We start from the raw sequence: 23,494 nt of genomic DNA, 5'->3' as shown, positions 1-23,494 counted from the left end.
TGTCTCAGTATCTTCCGGATGGGGTATTCACTATAATTATTCGTTTAGCAGCAATTCAATGCATATCTTTTTGATCCCATGACTTTAGTCATGTATTTTCATAATGAGATGTGGATACCCAATGCTAGTATCTCATGATCTCCATAATCCATCTGAACCAGTAATTGGCAAAAGTACATGTTTTGAAATGTTTCCATCCTGAATTTGAATTGTTTGTATACATTTATGTGAAGTAAGTGATATGTTCAATTCAATTGGGTGACGTTTTTGTCTTAGTTGCTTTGAGTTTCTGAGACTGTACATTGTATTATGCATTAAATCTGAATTGAGTTTCTTTTCAGATCACTCTTCTAGGGAATTAAGGATATTCACTTTGCTATAGATACATTTCCATTGGTTAATTGTTAATCCTTTAAGAAATGGTTTGGTTTCCACATGACTCTATTTTTCCTTTTTGGTAAGATATTATAACCTTGTGCATTGTGATATTTTTATGTAATTCTGTGCAGGGAGAGAGTGACAGTTTTTCAATTAAGCAGCACAAGCGTATGAGCCAAGTAAGTGGTCATTCTACAGCGAACCATTCATATGCTGTTAATATCCTAAAACAAGACATATCAACTGATGGGAAGGATGAAGCTATTGATCTTGACGCATTGGAGCAGAAGCTTAAGGAGCTACAGGGGAATAAAAAGGTTATTTTTCAAACTTCTTGTGATTAATGATTGGATTTCCTCCGTAGAAGGTCAGGCATCCAATAGCTAATCTGGCTGAAGTATGTTTCCTTCCATCGATATTTTTTAACCTGTATTAAAGTTCTCATATCATAGAAACCATCTTTGATCAACGAGTCACACATGTCATAGCTTGTCTGTTGGTCTTTGCTTGAAATCTATACCTTCATCTTGTTCTCTAGTGTTAAATATGATCATGAGATGTACAGATTCCTTTCAGGATCTTGAAGATTTGCATGAAGAAAAGCAGAGAGCGTTGGATGCAGTGCAAGCTAATTATGAAGCAGCGCTGATCGAAGCAAAGCATCTTACGGAGCTTCTGGACGTAGAACAAGCGGATATAGCAAGCACAAAGTTGCAGTTACAAGGTAATACTAACCCTGAGGTTTTGAACTTCGAAATAAATTTTCACTCTTACTCAAGTATAACTCCCCTAAATGATTTCATACCAATCAGATGAAAAGACACACAGTCAATCATATCAGAAGGAGCTCCATTCATTGAAGGGGGATAATGACAGGGTAAGTGAAACTCAAACTCTTTTAAGGAAATATTTCTTCCACAATACTTTTCCAGCACGAGCAGGAATTGAAGTCACTTTATCAGAAAGCAAAAGAAAATATTTTATGTTTCTAGTTCAACTATTGAAGTCTTTTAGGACCTTAAAATTTGACCCAAACGGACAAAAACTTTTCATTCTTCAATTGATAATTGTTATTTTCTCGAACTGTTTAGTCGAAACTTTATAGGCGTCACTACAACTTGTCCTCTTGTGTTTATATTTGGTCATTAACTGGGGTTGATCATACTGGCAATGTAGGAATTTTAACATGGTACATGTTATGCTGGTCCCTAGATATATAGTTGCTGTGTCTTAATTCCTTTCTCAGATTTTGTTAATATGTTTGGAAGCCTCTTTTGAATGTCGGATAGAGGCGAGGGGTTTTCATAAATACTTGTTGTAATTCTAAGATGTGATCATATTAGAAAGTCTTCGAATTGTTGATTCAGAAGCTGAATAACTTAACTATGATTATTTTGAATTATTTTGACTTTGCCACTGACTTCCTCATCTAGGCCACTGACTTCCTCATCTAAGTATAAATGTACTTGGGTAGTGCAGCAGTAGGATTCTAATGCAGATTAGGAAATTTAATTTATACTCTTATTTTTAATTTTTTTGTTTACTAATTATTTTTTATGGGTCAAATTTTAGGAATTTTATTTTGGGGATTAGGGTTATGTTTTAAGAAGGATAAGGCGGGTTTTAGAAGGATCCGCTTTTTCTCTTTGGATGAGTTGTTTGTAAGAAGCATAAGATGAGGACGTGAGATAGGGAGTAATCTAAGAGGAAGAAGGGAGAACTTTTAGGATGTTTAATAAGAAGTATTCTTTTTTTAAAAGAGTAAGCTTATCTCTATTTAGGGACATGGTGGAATTTGAAGCTTATCTTTTTATATAGGTAAGTGGGATATGGGTTTTAGTTAGAGCACCTTTTAAAAGAAGGGGCGTCTCATTGTAAGGTTGATTTTTGGTTTGGGATGAATGAAGTTCGACGCGAGAGGAAAACTCAATGTGAGAGAGAGAGAGAGAGAGAGAGAGAGAGAGAGAGAGAGAGAGAGAGAGAGAGAGAGAGAGAGAGAGAGAGAGAGAGAGAGAGAGAGAGAGAGAGACTTCTCTTGGCTTTTCCCTTTCTCTTTCTTCTTGTGGTGCCTTCTTGTGTTTTTCTTCTCAGTTTTTGTCTCTATTGGCCGATTGTTGGCTGAGATGATTTTTCAGTTGTCAGATTTGAAGTTTGAACACGGGATGTAATTGTTATTGTAAACACTTTGACAAGGCCACTCCTGAATCCTAACAGCTATTTTGGATTGGCCTGCAAAATACATTAGTATAGCCTTTCAGGTATGGGCAGACTTGTGGTCAAGGCTCAACACCAATGTCCCTTTGGTGATGTATTAATACACTTTACGGAATGGCGTACATGTAAGAGTGGTGTTTTTACGTCTGGGATGGCAATAGAAAATTCTTGTTCTCATCCCATTGTAGGAAACACTTCTTGTGGGTTGGCCCTCCACTGACAGCCACAAGTGATTTTCTTTCAAACTGGCTTGGGTATAATTGGCTATCTTGATGGATTTAACATCCTCAAGTAAGTGATCAATTCTTCCTGACTGGTTTGCGGCTTCATTATATTTTGGTTCTGAATTTTGTTTCCCTTTTTTCTAATAAAAGGGATATAGGGGTTTGTTTTAAACTAGGCTATAAGTTATTTGTGTAACAAGCCAAAGAAATTCCATTTTCTGCATTTTTTGTGATTTGGAAGGATCAGTGTAGGATGATGAAATTCCTACATTAGGGCTTCATTGTGGCTTTTATGAAACGGAAAGAATGAGCAGAAAAATTAGAATTTTTATTGTTGAGGTGTGGCATGCCATTACTTGATAATGATGTGGACATATTATGGTTAGGGTGACTTATTTTATTCATCTTGAAATGGAAAAATGGCTTGTTAAAGAATTGCTCGTTGTAAAACTTTCTTTAAGACTGATATTCGGATGATTTGAGACTTGTGAGTCTTTGAGGGATTGGGTTGAGTCTTTTCTATTGTTTCTCTAATCATGTGACTCGAGACATGGTTGAACTGTTGATTTTGGTAAGCCATGAGCGACCATTATAAATTTTAAGCCAAGGATTGAAACAGGCTGGCCCGGCTTGGTGGGCCTGTCATGCCTTGTCTAACTTGGGCCGGGTTTTATGTGGGTCCTTAGTTTATGGGGTTAGCCTGTTCCTGGGATCCTTGATGTGAATCATAATCAGATTGGGCCTAGATACAGAGGGCTCGGGCCAAGGTTATTGCAAGACCGGAATGAACCGGCTGGTCTGACCAGGAATCAGTTACAAGACCAGAATGAACTGGATGGTCCACAGGTAGCCAGTTCTAGAACTGGTCCCATCCAATCACCGAGTCGCCAAACTAGTCAAACCTATCGGAATGGCTGGCTGATAATAGAAGAGGTACCTTTTCATTTGTTTTTTGGAATGGTCTGACCTATAAAATGGCTGGTCCGACTGGTTTTGGATCAGGTAGGTGCCCCCACCTGTTTGATGACGAGTTTCATAACACTAGGATGGGCCGACTCAGCCTGGCCTGTAGTACCCCTGTATTACCAAAAGACGAAACTTCCCTTTACAGTTTGATGTTTAAAATGGCCTATCAGCTTTTGCACTTATGCTAGTGCATGATGATTTCTTAGGTTACCAAGTGTAGGGGTGGGTAACGGGTCGTGTCAACATGGCAAAGCGATGGGTGGACCCGACTTGGGTTCGGGTTTGGGTCCTATTTCTGGAACTGATGGGTCGGGTTTGGGTCCAGAAGTAGGAACCTGACAGTAGGCCTGGTGGGGTTTGGGTCTAGGTTGACCTTGGTTTGGGTCTAGGTTGACCTTACCTGACCCGATCCGAATATTTTAGATGTCCTATTTAATTTATTATAATAATAGTATACATAATCTATTAGTATGTCATTGATTATATAATATTATTTCATTATATTTTTTATACACTAAATGACAATTTTTAATATAATGTACTATTATATAATATCTTAATATAATGTACTATTATCTAATATCTTATAACTAGAAGCTTAAAGGGATTCTTATGGAGAAACTTTCTCTCTTCTCTTCCCTTCCCCTATTTTTTCGTTGTTGAGAGTTAGAGGCATAAATGTGTGTGTGTGTGTGTGTGTGTGTGTGAGAGAGAGAGAGAGAGAGAGAGAGAGAGAGAGAGATTTATGAAAAATAAGTAGTGCTTGACCCGACCTGGTCCGGGTTCAGTCAGGGTCCAGTTGACCTTGACTTGATCGGGTCGAGATCGGGGTGTAGCATGGATCTTATTGGATGGGGTTGGGCATTGGTCGAGGCCAACCTTACCCGAATATAAATATGAATGACATATAAATAATACTAATCATGTAGTATAAAATATATAAAATAAATTTTTATGCGTACTTTTATTTATAGACTTGGACCTGGGCCCGAACCGGGTCCGGGTAAGATCTTGGTCTAATTTAGACCCTGACTCGGACTGGACCTGACCCATTCTAACCTCTAACCAAATGCATATAGGCAAAAACCAATTAGGCCAATAACTTGGGCTTACTTTGACTGTTACTTCATTTGTGACTTCAGAAAAAAGACTCATTTCATTTAAACCATAACTACAAGCAATATATAGCTCTTTTAAAAGAGAAGCTCGGTTAGGACAAGATTCACCAGGCCCCAAAAACTCTATTTGAAGTGGGGCTGGGTCCAGGCGTGGCAAGAATAGTTTAGTATGGCCAGATATGTGCCCAACTAGCTAGGCCCACTTAGATTTGGACCAGGCTATTACTTAGTCGGGTTGGGCCTGGGGTTGTCGTGGGCCATTCCTATCCCCAATTTTACCTGTTGGTTACATCCTTTGTTGGCCAGTGATTCAGCGACTCTTTTCTTATTATATATATAATATCTTCAAGGCTTATATCAGTATGTTTGAGAACTAAATATCAAAGAAACTTAATTTTATGCTCAGAATTAGGGTAGGTTTCGTTTCAATTCAGTTTCTAGAAAATTCAAGTAATGAATGCCTTGATGATAAAGGTTTTGTATGGAAGCACTGGTTAAAAGTATCTCTTGAAATGTTGTGTGACACTTTCCTAATTTCCACTATTAAAAGCATCGCGATTGTTTCCAGATTAATAGTTTTTGGTTATGTATTGTTTGTCCTTTTGCATTCATTGAAAAATTAAAATGAGTGATTAGCTCACTATTTTTTGGTTTTGGGGCCATGGAGAAGCTCATAAGGGAATGTTCGTAAACCCATTTTGAATTTTCATCAATTCTCAACCTCAGGAAACTGTACCTTGCCATGGGCAATCTGACAACTTTCATCTGGTTACTTCCACTGATGCTTGTAGTTTACAATCTTTCCCTCGTTATTACTTCTTCTTCTCGTCTTATGCTGGTGCATGTATATTAAAGGAAATTGGACATCCTCTTGTCATAGATAGATCCACTCGTTCATTTTTTGTTATTTGAGTATTTAATTGATTCTCCTTTTGTGGCTTCCCTGGATGACTGGCTTGTTCCCATTTCTACATGGAATAATGAGTATGAACGTTGGATGAATGACAGGCTAGAAGATTTCCATTCCTTGCAAGATAACATACCTGGTGTCTTATTCCTCTATTCCTTGGAGTGTAACTTGATGTAAGTGGTTTGGTAGGCCCAAATCAAAATTAGATGGTACATTGACAACTGCAAAGCATGTTTTGTCTGAGGTTTATTGTTAGGCTCGTGAAGAAATATTTCCTTCTGTGACCAAAATCACTATAATAAGTAATCTCATGGTATCAACTTATGCACTATATCTAGGCATATTTTTTGAATTGATGTCAAGAGCAGTTCCTTCGTAGAGATTTTGAAGGGGGCAATGTATCTGTGTAGACCCCCAAGATGTCTCCCCCTTATTTTCCATTGGGTTGCAAGTTTAGAAATGTCCTCTATAGTCTCACACGAGCCCCTAATACCTAATTCATAAAGCCCCCTCATATCATCCTTTAGGCAGGATATTGACAACGTACCCACTCTTGCTTTGCGGCCCATGAATTAGGAAATTCTTGTGCTTTTTGGTTATGACTCGTGACGAGCAGTCATATTGTGTTCCCACAAATATTGCAGGCATGTTTGATGCAGAAATAATTTCATAGGGAAGAAAAATCATATATTTTATTAATTGAAAAATCAAAGAGGAAGGCTACACGCCATGTTTGAATGGTTCTTACTCGTTAAACCATAAATAAGATACAAAAACTCTGTATAGACGTCTATTTGAGACATGTCTTAGAGCCCAAGAAATCCTAATTTTAATTGAAATAGAAGTTCTAATTAAAACAAAATTCTGAATGATATTTTTTATCCTTGATAAAATAAAATATTTCGTAAGCACTCTAACCACTTTATTTGAACAACTTCTAAAATCTTAGATATATATATATATATATATATATCTAGGAAAAGTCTTCCCAACACCTATAGGCGAAAATGAATAGTGATTTCGCCTACCCTCATCACCGTCCAAAGTTCATTGTACGGTCATGATTGTCTGGTAGTGTTTCATTTTCATTTTTTTTTCAACAAATCGGAATGACCTGAAATTTGGAGCGTGTGTACATCTTAGTGAGACACACCTAATAAAAGTATAAAAAAAATAATTTGCGAAAAACATTTAACCAAAATACCCCCAAAACTTTTTGGGGGTATTTTGGTCAAGTTTTTTCATGTAAAATATTTTTTTGATATTTTTCGTAGATTTATCTATTTTTTATGAACACACGCTCCAAATTTAAGGTTATTCCGATTTGTTAAAAAAAAAAAATGAAAAATGAAATACTGCCGAACAATCGTGACCATGCGATGAACTTTGGACGGTGATAAGGGTAGGTGAAGTCACTGTTCATTTTCGCCTATAGGCGTTTTGTAGTATCTTCCATATATATATATATATATATATATATATAAATCAGTAAAAAACTTAAAATCTCCCCCAAAAAAAACTAGAAATTTCCAAAAGTACATCTCTAAAATTTAATAAGAAAAATTCAAAAATAACATGCATCTTGTCCTACATCAAATTCCCCTGGTTGGAGAAAACGCGTCCTCAAATTTTGTGTTAGTCCCACAACCTTGTTCAACCCGAACATTGTTGGGATTGTGTGGCCTTTCAAAATCTTAAAATTTTGTAACTCATACCTTCTATTGATTTTTTGGCTTCAATGGAGCTCAGGCCCCTAAAAGGGAAACATTAGGTAGTTCGTCTACCCTTGTGACTTACCAGGCCTAAGCATCTGGATCCCGAGAGAGATATCTCTGAGTCACAGAAACCTTTGAGGATGGGGTTGTGGGTTATAACCTAGATTATTGTCATGAGGTTTAAAAGTAGGCCCTCAGTCGAGGTTGGCATGTGCCTATGATTGGAGTTGGGACAAAGTGTTCCTGCATGGAAGAGGCAGCTTGTGAGGACGAGGGCCAAACCCTTGACAGAGCCTCATCCACAGCATGTACACATGACAACTGTGTTATATATTAAGCAGCCTTCCTTGGAGAGTGCCCAGCGAAGGATGTGCACATGTGCATAGAGAGGAAGCCCGCACCCTTATACGTGGTGCCTAGTATACTAATTATTGGGAGTGCACCTATAATCCACAAAATCCCAAACTTCCATTGTCTATTGGTCAGCTTTGATGGGCCAGTCATGAACCCTTGCTAGAGTGTGGGGCATAGGTTCTGTTGGGTTGATTTGAGAAAGCAGTGGAGGGTTTTAGGCTAAAGCCGAGTGGCGTGCCCTAGTTTAGTGATTCCAAACGCAGGGCACCTAAATTACCTTTGAAGATTTTTTAAGAGCCCAAAACAACTTTGAATTTTTTTGTTATGATCAGAAACAATTTTTTGGAATAATGGAATTTTTTTTGGAATTTTTCTGGAAGAGAAATTGACCATAAATTTACGAGAATGACACACAAGGTTCAAGTATGTGGGAAACATGGCACATCTGGGTCCAAATGGCGTGGAACCCACGTGAACATTCGAGGCCCATAGGTGATCTCCTTAGTGATGTCATGATAATATGGAGGCTTGGGCTTATTTGTCATACATGTATTTATTATGGGGCCAATGTGTTATTTTAATTTAGTCACTGTTTGAAGACATTTTTCAGCACCATGGATCCCCGATGCGGAATAAAAGAGAAGCTGGTCAATAAAGCTTGACAGACAGTGGAAATTTCGATAGTCTCAGCATGGCCCCATAATAGGTCAAAATCGTCATAAGAACTTCAAAAAGTCTCCTGCCAAGTTTCGTCGTATTCCGACATATCTAAGGCAATGCAGACTGAGAAACAATTCCGGTTGAATCAATCTCTAGCACCCTGAAACGGACCCTTATAACTGGAACCCTACTTTCCGAGCATCAAATGGCCATGGGACCACTGCCATTGGATCCAGCACTGTTGAAAACCTTCAGGAGTCAAATTTCAGCTTAAACAGACACTCCAGGAATAAGTTATGGGTAAAAGATTAATACAGGAGGAGTCGCACACTATTCTCGTGCGGCCACCCTGCAACTAAACTTCATTAAAGGGGCAATCACGAACAGTGACTTGCAATGCTCATTTCTCACTCGTCCGAGGTCGAATCGCGCTCAAACTTGTTGGAGCGTGTTCGTCTTGTGGAGACGAGCGTTTCGATATGTGGCATGCCCCCGTGACGGTGCCCGAGCAAGGAGAAAATCTAGAGAGAAGTTGCCGATCCGTGAAAAAGTTGTAGGAAAATCAGCAGCGACACGCCTCGCTTGAGCGGCCAAACCGCGGTGCTCGTGAACCTTATCGATGTGAAACCACCTGCATCGCTTGTGTAAGGTCCATAGCTATCATTAGCCCGAACCCCGCGCATGATAAACTGTCGGATTCCGCACACGAAGCCGATGAAATGATTGCAAATTCTGGCGTCGGAATTTCAGATTCCGGCTAAAACTCCAAAGTTGCAAAATCTTCGTCCAGGCACGAAATCGAGCTGCGTTTGTTGCCACGCGACCCTGATGGCATGCTCAGTGTAATACAATGAAAAAATCACGAAGAAACGTTAAGAAACGAGCACACTATCGATCTGAAGCTTGTAAGATTCGTCCAAATTTCAAGTCACATGAACACGATCCATGGCTCGAAGTTGGCATCAAATCGATCGCCATGCTGAGCCCTACAAAGAAACAATCATCTTTCGGACAAACGCGCACGAGAGAAACCCGAGATCATTCATGAAAGATCACGCACGTTCTAGGGCAGCAGCAAGGACTGTTCTTGAATTTTCCTAATTGTTAGGAAGGGGCAAATCAGTCATTTTGTACCCCATTTTCTTATTTTATTTAATTCAATTAAATCTTGATTTTCAACGATTAGGTTTAATTTTGATCAATCCACCCATGTTTAGGCAAAACTCTATATATATCACGTACTATCATTGTACATGGACCGAACTTTGCTTAATAAAATTTCCATCTCTTCTTATCGTTGGGTCAAGGTTCGAGAGAGACAGGAAGGAGGGGGAAACTTTTAGGTCGGTACCCCTGGGCCTAAGGTAAATCTCTTATCTTCTTTCCTCTCTTCTTCTTTCTCTTCTTCTCTTTCTTCTCTTTCGTCTGAGTTTTTCTCAGAGGCCATGCACGGCAGTGACAGTGCCCATGCATGCCTCTTCCTTTCTTTCCTTTCCTGTGGTTTCGCAGGTCGTGCATAGCGATGGCAGCGCCATGCGCGAGTTTCTTTCGCCCTCTCTTCATTCATCTCTATCTCTCAACGAAGTTTGAAGACGATGCTGCTCATCGCTGTTCGCAGGCGTATCGTCGGCGTCCCGTGTAAGCGCAGAAGGCGATGCCTATCGCCGTCCGCAGGTTTCTTTTGTGCACTCGGTGCCTTTCACCGTTCGTGAGCTTCTTTCGTGTGTTCGGTGCCTATCGCTGTCCGCAGGCTTCTCTTGCATCCCGCGCCTATAGCAGATGGTGATGCCTATCGCCACCCGCAAAGGGTCGCGGCGATGCCTATCATCATCCGCAGGCTTCTTTTGTGCGCACGGAGCCTATCGCCGTCCACGAGCTTCTTTCGTGCGTTCAATGCCTTTCGCCGTCTGTAGGCTTCTCTTGCGTCTCGCGCCTATCTTAGATGGCAATGCTTATCGCCGCCCGCAAAGGGTCGCGGCGATGCCTATTGCCGTCCACAGGCTTCTTTCGTGCGCTCGGTGCCTATCGCCGTCCACAGGCTTCTCTCGTGTCCCACGCTTATCGCCGTGCGCTTCGCAAAACGCTATAGCCCCCCCCTTTCGTCGTGAGCAGCAGCGTCCAGCGCTGTCCAAGGGCCGCGACACTGTTACTCCACGGCCGTGGGTGGTGATCGTAACGCCGTCGGGACCCTCCCTCTTCGCCGTCTCGTGCCTTCTCTTCGTTCTCTTTTCTTCATTCTTGCTTGACTAAAGGCCAGACTCAGTCTAGCACTGTCATAGCGGTCTGGCTGTCGAGCAGTATTGCCGTCGTGCTGGTCTTGATTACCATGCCCATCTTGCTACCACACCAGATTAGGATAGTCATATCGACCTTGGTTTCAAGTAGTATCGCCATCACGCCGGTTCGAGTTATCGTGCCCGTCTTGCTACCACTCCGAATCGGTCACTGTACTGGTCTAGCTATCATGCTGGTCTCGTCCCCTTATTAAGTCCTCTTCTCTTTCTTTATTTATTTGAACCTTCTTCTTCATCACCATAACTTCTCATCTTCTCTATGAATGTGTATTGCCCTAAGATAAGGGTGGGTCATTCGGCCCACATGTTTTGCAAGTTAACCATGATAGTGTTGTGCAGAAAACAAGGAGATTGCAGGTCACGGGAAGCCATTCCGAAACAGTTGAAGCAATTGAGGGGCTTTCCGTCGTGAACTAAGAGGGCGCCCGCGCGATTCAGCCCAAGTCAGTCACGGACCCAAGTGAGGTTGGTCCCCACCTCACAAATAAAATTCCTCTCTCACTAATTGGGCACCTGCCCTTGTTCTGTGAACAAGGTTCCTAAGAGAGCGTTCTCAGGTCCTGGACCTTCTGAACCCGAGACACGTGTCACTCGATCACCTAGATCCAGGGAGGCAAGATCAAGGCATCCAACCAGTCACGTGTGATGGGAATTGAGGGGTACACTTGATCATTTGTTCTTAAGGTCAAAGGGCATTTTGGACATTGTAGGGGGGCTGGACATATGTCGCCTAAAGACCCATCCTATGCGTAAAGTTATCTTACATACATGTTTTATTTGATTGGTCACATGTGTGAGTTGGTTAAAGGTGGAAGGTATGTTTGGAATATCTCTTCTGTCTCCTCTCATGTGAAAGGAGAGAGAGAAGGCCTCCTTGTGGGACACACCCTGCCTTTCTCTCTCTCTACCTCTTTCAATTTAAACATAATGTGGAAAATCAAAATATCAAGATATAAGGCTTATATGATAATTAATCTAGTGTTATGTATTGTTTGAAATGGAAGGAAATTAGGGTTTGAAAACTTGGGGTTAAGGTATTTACTCGCAACCCGTGATTGGTGATAAAGTGATAAATCATCAAGGGATGGATGGCTTGGATGAAGCCTTTGTTACCCCATTTCTAAGATCAATGACTTAGAAGCAGCTTCGATGCCCTTGTGAAACCCTAGCTCTCATTTTTCATCAATCCCATTGTAATGTTATGCTGCCCAAATTTCTCTTGAAAAATCTGTAGAAACATCCACACCCCTGTTCCTTTTTATTTACTCATGTGTTATGATAGCCCATAGCCATTGTTAGCCATTTGTTGATAACCCATAGCCATTGTTAGCCATTGAGTATTGTAGTCCTCGATCTGTAAGCCCATCAGCCACCCTCCATTTTCCTCCTAGGCTCCGTTGTGCTCCACCATGGCTGCAACCAGTAGCTACTAAGCTAAATTTCGGTCACGTTGTTTGGTCTTTGGAGCCCCATTTCAAACCACATTATAGCATAACTTAGTGGTCTAGTCTTATATTAGACTCCATTCCCATCCCTTTTATGAGAGCGTGATTGCTTCTTGGCTTACCAAAGTTTGAAGCACAATGGGTTTTGATGATGGCATTATCGAAGGGCGGATTCCAGCATGGGGTATAATTGGCCTTTGAGGTAATCTTGGGAACTTGCTCCAGTGTTTCTAAGGTTTCCCATGGCCAAATTTGCTCTATGACCTAAAGAATATGGACTTAATGTATATGTGAAATTGAGATTGCATTCTAAGTGTTTGTGGGTTATTGGCCCAATCAAACGAAATGATTCGGATCTCTCAAACACTATGATTTGGATCCTTGAGCCTGTGGGTTATTGGCCCAATCAAATGCAATGATATGCATTGAGATTGGGGCTTTGAAATCAGTTGATTTATTTATAAATACTGTAGAGAAACTCCCAAGGAAAGGGTCATTATAAACTAGCTGAAATTGCATCAGTTCACCCATATAACCCTATTGAAATGCCTTGGTTCAGTCCCAGTATAGACCACGAGTGCATCTTCAAAATGGAGCATTGGATTCGATAATCAAACCAACAACTTCACCTAGAAATTTTCCTTGGAGTTCATCTTTTTCTTCGTCAAAGATTGGTTCTACCTTGAAGTCTTGTTCATTGTCAATGGCAGATCTTCTACAAGATCTTGTTCTTTATCTAGGCATGTGTCGCGGATTGGTGGAGAATCCAAATTTACGGCTGTGTCAAAATCAGGAATGTTTCCCTTCAAATCGGAAACCCAAGAGTGGTGTCCCCTACGTTTAGGTCTTCTATCACTTTCCACTTCATTCAACTCTTCATGTGGAGCACGATGTTGAAAAAGGTTGTACTCCACATCTTTTCTCACTGCTGTTTTTCCTATGAGTGATGCTCCGCGGGTTGTTTTTCCCATGAGTGATGCTCTGAGATCTTCAATTTCTTCATCACTGGCATTAAGAGGTAGATCTACAGGTTTTCCTCTTCCATGTCCCCTTCTTGCTTTCACTAAAATCACAAACCCTCAGCAAAAAATCAGCAAATGCTAGGCTAAAATCAGTAAACCTTGGGCTGAAATCGACAAATTTTGGGTTGGAATTGATAAACCCTCGTCTGGATTTAGCCAACCTTGGACTTGATCACAGATTCCTTCCCTTGATGACCATGAATCCTTGGCTATGCTACCAACTAATGTTGGAAGAATTTCACAGCGAAGAAAACAAGATAATCTATTTATTAGAAAATCAAAGAGGAGCCTACAAACCAGGCTTTAGTGGTTCTTGATGCAATTAGCTATTTTGTTTTATTACTTTTTAGGAGATAAAAATTAGGTTTTGGGGTTTAGTTTGGATTCCTAGTTTTCTTTTAGAGTACTTGAATTTTTTCTATTGTAGAGAATTTAAGGGTAGAATTGAAAGTTCAATTCTTAAAAAGATCGGGAGTTAGGTTTAATATGTGTTTGTAATGATTAGAAAATATCTATCACCGTGAAGACGATACTCTCAATCTCGTAGATTCGGTACCAAATTTCAGCCAAGGGATGAATCATGTTCATCACATACTACAAGGGCTGACTCCATACATAAGTAACAAATTTTGAGGAAAGAATCTTGGCTTGAAGAAGGTCCACATGATATCAGTATCAAGTTCGATCTTCCTGGTTTCATGAGGAGCTTGAAGGAGAGAAACTAAGATTGTCTTTTTTATCCTAGAGTTCCACTACATGCCGCTCATTAAGTTTGTGATTGATTAGTTCATTGAAAAAGACAAAGTACCTGGGCAAGTGGTTGGACTCCACCAATTATTCAAGTGGATTTTAAAGGATGCGATTTATACACCAAGCTTGAGGTCGAGGTTCTCCCAATATAAGGAGAATGATGCAATTAGGTTTTTTTTTTTGTGTTTTAGGAGATAAAATTACATTTTGGGGTTTATTTTGACTTTTTAATTTTCTTTTAGAGTATTTAAGTATATTTCTACTGTGAGAATTGAAGGGTGGAATTGAAAATTTATTTCTTAAAAAGATTAAGGGCTAGGATTCACTATTGATTAGGGTTTCTTAGGGAGCAATTTGGATTTTAGTATATTATGCTATAAATGTGTAACTATTTGATTAAAAAAGAGAGAAGAGAAGAATAATTGATTTGGGTCTTGTGAAAATATCTTTTGGGGTGAACTTCCTTGCATACCCTCTCTCCATTTATTTTATTTTTTATTTTTTAGTTTGTTGACTTCTCTTTTTCCCCTTTTCCTTGCATCAAAAAATAAACAATAAATAAAAATAAAAGATAAACAAAATAAAAAGGCATCAATGAATAAAACATAAAATGAAAAGGGAAGTAAATGAGCGAGAAAAATAGAAGATTAGATAAATAGAGGAGAGAATATCCTATCTCAAGGTCTGCAAAGAAGTCCACCCCAAAAGATCTTTCACATGACCCAAATAAATTCTTCTACCCTTCTCTCTTTTTTGTCCTATAGTTACACATTTGTAGGACAAAAATCCTAAATCCGAACTTCCTCCTTAAGATACCCTAATCAATATTAAGTCCTAGCCCTTCATTTTTTTAAGAATTAATTTTTAATTCTACTATTTAATTCTCTACAATAGAAAAAGACTCAAATACTTTAAAACGAAAACTAGAAACCCAAAATAAACCCGAAATCTTAAATTTTTATCTTTAAAAAATATAGTAACATATGAAAATAAAAAACTATTGGCATCATTCTCTTGGGTTTGGGAGATGCTTGATCTCAAACTTGTTGTGCATATCACATCCTCTAAAGGCCACTTAAATAATTGGTGATGGAGTCCCATTATTTGCCTGGGTACCGTTGTCTTTCTTCAATCATCTAATTAATCAAACACTTGATGTGCGGCATGTACTGGAATTCTGGGATACAAAATATAATTTTAATTTCTCTCTCAAGTTCCTTATGAAACTCGGGAAGATGGAATTCGGTTCCGATAACTTTTGGACCTTCTTCAAGTCATGATTCTTGCATTGAAATTTGTTTACTTCGTATGGGATCAGCCGTTAGAGTATATGGTGAATTTCGATTCATCCCTTGGTTGAGTTTTGGTACTAGATCTACGAGATTGACAATACCTTCTTCTTAGTGCTAGTTATTTTCTAATCGTTGCAGTCACAATTTATCTTGTCGATATTCACGAATTTTGTCGATCCTCCTTGAACGCCACAAAGCTGACCTCAAATATCTTTGATGACTTGATTTATACTCTCTTTCATTTCTTGCTTCACACGCATCATGATTGGGGCGATTATATCATTGATCGTAAGAGCAGTTTTTTGTGCTATTATAATTGATGTATCTTTAGTTGATGGGTCTTCTGAATTCATGGAGAAGAAAATAACAAACTGGAAAACAAAAAATAAAAATAGGGTAGGAACAGTGTTTCAAAAAGCGCTAGGCTGCGCCTAGGCTGTTGGGGGGACCAAGCCACCTAGTGCCTAGGTTATGAGCGCCCCAATAGAAAGAAAAATGTGTCATTGTCTAACATTATAAGTATAACTGCGTAACACATAAGAATGAGGGATTTAGGCACATCAAATGTATAATACACAAGTCCACATCGCAGACACTCCTCCATACTCTATAACCATTAGTCTATATCCAATTATTCATTGTCTCTCATCTTTTTTCTCTTTTACAAGATTCATAAATTTTTTTATCTCCTCTTTAACAACATCATGAGTTTTTTTACATGGGGCTACATCCCTTTTGATACCGACAAGATGTTTCTTGAATTAGTTTTTGCCCCCTGTTGTATCTTTTTCACAAAACTTGCATCTTATGCAATTTTTATCCAAAGGATTCGAGTTGTAACCATATTTCCAACCTGGATCACCACTTCGATTAGATCCTGAGGAAGATTTCTCAAAATAATATGAGCAATAAAAAAAAATAAATCACTAACTTTTATTGCTCGATCTCCAAACTTCCACCTCTAAGATGTTTCTAAGGACTCAAAATCTTCTAAAAAACCTCTAATAGATTTATAAAACATCCAAAAATAAATCTAGTATCGTAACTTAGAGAAACCACTAAAAACTATATTTCTTGGTTTTTCTTTCTCTAAAATCGGCTCTACTGAGTTTTGGGTTTCAAATGAACCTAAAACCCACAATTTTGCCCCTTTAGCATTAAAACAATTACAAAAAAATGCCCTAAATGAGGGGCATTTCCACCCTTGGGCGGTGCGCAGGCCTTTGGGCGGCCGCCCAGGGTTGGGCGCGCGCTTCGACGAGTTCTTGGGCGCCTAGGGATACCCGTCTAATTTGGCCGCTTAGGCCTGGGCGATGTGCCCAGTCCTTCTGGATCTCCTACATGCCGCCCAGGTGCTGGGCGGTTTGCTTTTAACTCACTTTCAGAGAATATAACCTTTCTTAAGGGTGCTAGGGAGTCCATCCCAAAAGGATCTTTTCACACGACCCAAAATAAATTCTTCTTCTCTTCTTTCTTTTTTGTCCAATAATAACTTTTTTATAGAACGAAAATTCTAAAACATGACTTGCTCCCTAAGAAACCCTAATAATATTAAATCATTGCCCTTCATCTTTTTAAAAATTAAACTTCCAATTCTATTCTTCAATTCTATACGATAAAAAAAGACTCAAATACTCTAAACGAAAACTAGAAACTCAAAAAAAATAAAAATCCCCGTAATTTTTATCTCCAAAAAAATAGTATATAAAAACTAAAAAAAACTAAGGGATTGTATTCAATGAGACAATTTACCTTTTGTATAGGGAGATCACAATTACTTACAACCATCCGATGTGAAATCTGATAGCTTGGGGGGTGTCACAAAGTTTGAGAAAATTGCTTTTGAACTTTGAGCTTGGTCAATGAAATAAATGCACCCACCCAATTTTACATTCAATGGTCAAGATTAATTGTGACCACCTTGTACCAAAGGTAAATGGTCTCATTATATACTTTCCCAAAAACTAATTGTGTCAGTTCTCTATTGGTTAAATTGGAAACAAGATATCAAAACTCAACTCTCTATTCAAAATTCTCTACATAGATCCCTATTTATAAACTAGAGATCTTACTCAAAGCCCACAAAATACTAATTCTAATAAAAATAGAAGTCCTAATTAAAACAAAAATGCAATGAAATTTTTAACCATAATAAGAGAATATTCCATAAGGACTCTAATTACGATAACTCCAATACTGAAAATTTAACAAACCCCTAGAATCGCAAAAAACAAAACCTAAAAATCCCGATAACTCCTAAAATCCTGAAAATTTAGCAAAACCCTAGAATCGCAAAAAACAAAATTTAAAAAATCCTAAAAACAAGTCCTTGGAAAATTCCAAAAATGCATCTCTTAAATTTGATAAGAAAATTAAAAAAATAAGAGGTATGTTGTCCAGCATCAATGTTTCAAGATGAAGGATGTCAATCACACATGGCATATTTTCTTGAACTTGAAGTAAGTAGTCCCTTATGAGTATTAGGTCATTCAAAAAGGTGTTTGATCTTATCCTTTGCTCATCATTATAGATAAAAAGATTATCAATGTCCCTTAGGAAGAAAATGTCAAGTACTCAAAGGACGATGTTCTCCTAGAGGCTAAGTAAAACTACACCTATATAGGACCTTTATAAAGATTTATATTACTAAGGGAGAAAAGCTAGGAGTGTTATTTTTCAATTCTTCTTGGTACTCATTTTTGCCCCTTCACTTTTCCTAGAAGCTCTCTCCTCATGGGGTTTCCTATGTAAAAGAAAACCTACCATAATATGAATTGGATGGCTCCATTGGACATTAGTATAGGAATTTCTTCTTGAAAATGGAATTCTCATTTGAACAACTTGTTTCCTATCTCAATTAAATAGGCATATCACATAAAAATCTGAAGCTAGTCAGATATACGAAATAAAATTAAATATAACAAACTAAATAATAATTAAACAAAAAAGTAATCAGATTAAAAGGTAAAACTGAATAGTTTTAAAAGTACATTACAAAGTGAAAATAACATATTTTTTTTCAAAAAAGTTACTTTTTCGTTTAGTTTCTCATCTTGAGCATCATGCAATACACATACCATTTGTTTATTTGGAACCCTTGTCTAGCTTGCCGTGACTTGCTAGATATTTAGTATGTGGTACATGTCATCAGTCTGTTCCCAAATTTTTATCTTCACTTGGTTCTGGATGTCTTCCATACTCTACTTTTCATTTTTGTCCACTTTAGGCATCACTGCATATGCTGACACTGATAAGGATCTGTACTCAGAGACACTATGCGGTAGGGAAAGATGATTTATTGGCAAGGGTTGTTGAAACTGACTGACTCTGATTTTTAAAACATGGTACAAGTAATCAGTGAGTCTGTTCTCAACATCTGTCGTCTTAACTTGGTTATGTGGTCTGTTATACTACACCTTATACTTCTGATTGTTGTCCTTTTTGGTCATCATTGCATGTGCCAACACTGATAATGATCTATATTTAGAGTTGCTATGTAGGAAGGAAAGAAGATTGATTGGCAAGAACTGAGGATGCTGATTGACTTCTTTTGTACTTTATTAGGTTAATAATTATTATGGAAATTGACAAATTGTGTAACCGAACATCCAAACTTGGGATTAGTTTATGCCTTGAGATTGAAATAGTTATACTTATTGGGACTATGCTTTCTTTTCACGAAAGGAAATACTGTTTATTATTTAATAGTGACAAATATGGGTGATAAGGCTCAGTGAGTTTCTATCCAGCCTATGGTATGATGCCCGCTTGCTTCTAAGCTTGGTCGGGAGCGGATCTGATTAGATTTGTGGCTGAAATTCATGCAAACAATCAAAGTCATTGTCTTCTTTCTTATGAAATAGAATTGCTTACATCTATAGCCTTGGACTAATTTTTCTTGTTGTTAACTGTCAGGGGAGTTTACTTTTTCTATTTGGTTGTTGTAGTTTAACATCTTCATATCCGTGGTTTCTTTTCATTTGTATAAAGTTTTGTGCCACCCAAATAACACTCATGTATTTTGTCTCACAGCTGTCTGCAGAGATTAAAGAACTACGAAATGAGGTGAATAACAGAATGTTGGATATAAAAAGGCTGCAGTCGGAGCTAAATAGGAGGGAAATGGAGAAACCATTAGAATCTGTTGACAACCTGAAAAGTATAATATGTTCATTAGAGAAGGAGAAGGATGATCTTAAGGTTGGCACTTATAACTACTAATTCATCGAGCCTGCTTTATCTTACTCTGTGGTATTGTGACTTACTAGGACTTCTTGGACTTCTTGCATCTGTCATTTCTCACACTTGTTTAAAGTTTCTTTATCCATTGCATCTGAATTTTCAATATCTTATGATGGATAATCGATTTGCCAAGAGAAACATTCTATATGCATCCTCAGATTTTTAAAAACGCCTAGGTGCAGTCTGGGTGGGGTCATTATGTGCCTTGCTTCTAGATGCCTGCCTAGGCGCCGCCCCGTGAAAACTTGTGGGCGGGCAGAAAAAATCTCTCTGTGGGGGTAAAAAATTTAATTTTTCCCCCCTAAAAAGGGGGAAAAAGGGTTTTAAGGGGTATTTTAAACCCCCAATAGAAATCCGTGGCCTTTAGGGTGAGAAAAACCCCCAAAAAACCACTCTTTTGTGACTTATCGAAAGATCCATATATTTTTTATTTTTTCGATTTCTTCCCCAAAACGAAGGCAATCGTTCATGGGTGGATTTGGAGCTTTTAGTAGATTTTGAGAACTTTTGGTAACCCAATAGATGAGGTTTGCACCGACATTGATTTGATTTTGATATTTTTAAAATATTATCATATTTGAAAGAGGGTTTTGATTTTATTTTGCTACAACATATTATGTTTTGAATCATGTGTTTTTTCTTTTACTTTTTTTTTTCTTTTACGATATATTTACATGTTTGTTGTTAAAAGATAGATTTTTTTTTGGTGATTAATTTATTTTTTTTTCTCACTTGGACGATGTTTGGGATGGGGGGGGGGGGAGAGGTTTGGTTTTGGTGAGGGCACCCTGTCTCTGCGTGCCCGCACCCAACTGCCTAGGCGGCCAGGCACCCAGACCGCCTAGGCGCCTGAATCTATCGTTTTGAACATTTTCACCAGCATCATTCATCCTACACTTTAGGGCTCGTCGTAATAATTTCATTACCAGAAAATGGAACATTGTTTCATGAGTCTGTTATGTTTCGTACTATATCTGAGGTTTGTACTTTTGCTGTAGTCAGAGATGGATAAACTTGTGAATGCTTTGCAACAGTGCCAACGAGATGCCAAGGATTCGAATCCATACATCTGCAATCCAAATGAGGTAAATGCCTTTATCTTGTTACTGACCGATAGTTCTTTATTCTTATTGATTGATAGAACCTTTGGAGGTTTAGTTCTGTTGATCTGCTGCTGTATGTTTTTTCACCAAGTCTTGCTTTCTTGCAGCTACTTCAATACTTTGATCTTGTACTTTTATTTGATAAATATTAATTTAGAAGAAAGGAATAAACTAGCTATGTGAGCAAAGTTGCACCTCTTCCTTAGTACTCCATTTATCAACCAGAACTTGTTGAACCTGTAGAGATCTACCCATTTGTAATCTTTACCGAAAAGAATTGTGATTTGTTCAGAGTAGGGTTACTGAGGGAACGTTTTTGCTGTCTAGGGATGTTTGATTGTTCTGATTTGAATTGCAATTTCTTATTATGTGCTTTGATAATAATGGTGGTGATGTGATGGTGGAGGGCTGGCAGCAGTGTGATGGTGGTGGTTTTGGAGTTGTCGGAGTAAATGGTGGTCGCAGGTGCAATGGTGATGGTGGTAGAGAAGGTATACAATGGTAGTTGTGGTTGGGGTGACAGTGTAATTGTTGTGGTGGCAGCAGTGGTGACGGTGACAGCACAATTATTTTGGGGGCCTTTTTTTTGGGTGGGAGAGAGAGAGGTTGATAGACCTCTCCAAGTGGTTTTGTCATGATCTGCAATTGTGGTCCAAATTGCAATTCATTTTTTATTGCATTATGAAAATCAAACACACCAATGGGGTCAAACTGTAATCAGCCAAAATGTACTTTTGGTCCAAATTACAATTTGGCTGGAAAATACAGTGAGCCGAAATTGTATAATATGTTTGTGTGTGTGGTTGTTCACTGGAACTTTATATTTCAAATGATGCAAACTCCCTTGAGCATTCAAAAGCATGTTTAAAGAACACAAATACTTATTTAATGTTAAACATGCATATAATGATATAGGTGTTACCCTTGATCGAATCAAGTCGTTGTTTGAACGCATATGGAGCCTTGGTATATATATTGGATATGAATCTTGGCAGAAAAAAATGAACTCCAATTTGTTTTCTGGATACTTAACTCAATTTATGATATTAATATCTCGTATCATTCAATTTTAAATGTATGGTGCAGGAGTACCAATGCAAGAACATAAGAATTTATGCTGTATGACGCAGTAGTCTTCCTAATGCCCTTGTACTGAGATGGCATGAAGATATGAGAAATCTGAGCATTAAGTGTGTGACGAAATCCGTTTTTCTTAGATTGGGAGTTTTTGATTCTCATTTTCCTTTGTTTTCCTATTCTCTTGAGAAAGTAATGGTTATGAAAAACTTAACACTCCTATACGTGTAAATTTGTTTTCTCGACATCTGTAGATTGTTGAACGGATCTTGCGTCATAATTGGGATTGCACCCCATAGGAACAATTGTTCATTTATTTTATTTCTTTCTTTTTGTTCATCACCATTATTTACAATCTCTACATACCTTCAAATACAAATTTCTGCTGTGTAGGTACAGCCATCTGACAAAATGCTTGGCCCAGATGGATTGACGATATCACAACGTGAATGGGATCAAACTCTGAAAGCTGCATGCGGAGAAAGGGACAAAGCATTGCAAGAGTTAGCCCGCCTCAAGCAACACTTGATAGACAAGGTACCGTTCTGTATGGTTTACTTTGGTTGTATATCAATATATTTCGGTGTTGGCATGCAGTTTTGTAGAGCATACTTCTCATGACAGCTTCTAAAATTCTGGCTGTAATAAGTGAAGGATGCATTACTGTAGAGGATTTTAACGAAGTATAAAGTCTCTGTGGTTGGCTGTAATAGGTCTGACCTAACACTTCTTCTTTGTCATGTTGGTATTTAAGATTCTCCTCATTAACTGCTGATCAATTTCAATACAACCAAAAATGGCACAATGCACTTGTTCATGTATTATGTACTGGAAAATCCATAACTAGTAGAATGAGTAATTTAAAGGTCTTTGTAAATTTTGTTTGTTTGGTTTTATCTTTTGGTAGATTGATCTAGTGTTTTTTTTTTTAATGGCAAGATATAACTGGTAGAGCATAAGCACAAATAAGTTAATAACAACAATGTGACATTAGCAAAACTGAAAGGCAACCTTATCCAAGAGATGACAAGAAGGGCATCCCATGCCCTAACGTAGACTAATAAAATATACCACATGACCAGTGTTATTAGAATTGGACGAAACCGGCAGGTACAACCAGTCAGACCACTGACTGAAGACCCAACCAGCTCGGTCTGCTGGAAAATCAATCTTGAAACATGTAATGTTATAATTTTTATTATGTTTAGGGATTTGACCGGTGTTCATTGGTCCCATTGGTTTGATGACTGGTTGAACCACTAATTCAACTGGGCTGGGCACTTTTTTGGTTGGACATGCAGTCTGGTTTTTACTATATTGCTCATGACACCTTTTTTGGCTAAGACATCAGATGAACTGGGTGAAAAGGTGTTCAGCTGATTCTCACTCTTGCTCAGATGCCTCCCTAATCACCTGAGTGATCTGCTCCAGGATGAATGACTCTTTCCTGGGCAATCTGATTGCCTTAAAGGTAGATCCCCTCCTCCATCAAGCACATTGAGATTTAATATATTCATTATTTTAAATTATCAAATATATTCTTATTTTCCTTTCTGTTTCTTTTGTTTCGAAAACTCTTGTTGGTTGTAGCAAAAAAAAAAGGAGAGAGGCCTCTTTCATTTGTAAGCCACATCCATCACATGGCTGAGTGATCCTACAGTCTTGCTCACCCATTCAGAATAAATCACGTGATTATCAACTAGACTGACACCCTAGCGTTCCAATGACCG

At 38.4% G+C, this 23,494-nt stretch overlaps 1 protein-coding gene across 26 annotated transcripts in view; it reads left to right on the top strand.

Annotated features, from left to right (window-relative positions):
• The window catches only part of LOC18429840 (golgin candidate 3), a 37,591-nt gene that overhangs the window by 5,916 nt on the left and 8,181 nt on the right, over window positions 1–23,494 (top strand). For 6 of the 26 annotated variants that reach the window (XR_016052060.1, XR_016052063.1, XM_088861973.1 and 3 more), the window contains exons 4-9: window positions 510–695; window positions 955–1,102; window positions 1,191–1,255; window positions 19,375–19,542; window positions 20,583–20,669; window positions 22,158–22,301. Coding sequence is in view for 20 of the 26 variants with exons in the window: in XM_088861973.1 (XP_088718099.1) it covers window positions 510–695; window positions 955–1,102; window positions 1,191–1,255; window positions 19,375–19,542; window positions 20,583–20,669; window positions 22,158–22,301 (798 nt within the window). In the remaining 6 variants the exon portion in view is untranslated. Of the gene's footprint in view, window positions 1–509; window positions 696–954; window positions 1,103–1,190; window positions 1,256–19,374; window positions 19,543–20,582; window positions 20,670–22,157; window positions 22,302–23,115; window positions 23,236–23,494 lie in introns of all 26 variants that reach the window. The other 20 variants (XR_016052062.1, XR_016052086.1, XM_088861986.1 and 17 more) reach the window with 9 other exon arrangements.

Source organism: Amborella trichopoda, chromosome 1 (assembly GCF_054954075.1).
Source record: "Amborella trichopoda isolate Santa Cruz 75 chromosome 1, AtrichopodaSantaCruz75HAP2 v2.0, whole genome shotgun sequence".
In the NCBI taxonomy this organism is placed as follows: Eukaryota; Viridiplantae; Streptophyta; class Magnoliopsida; order Amborellales; family Amborellaceae; genus Amborella; species Amborella trichopoda.
The sequence above is the reverse complement of the archived record's forward strand: the minus strand, read 5'-3'. Positions and strand labels throughout refer to the sequence as shown.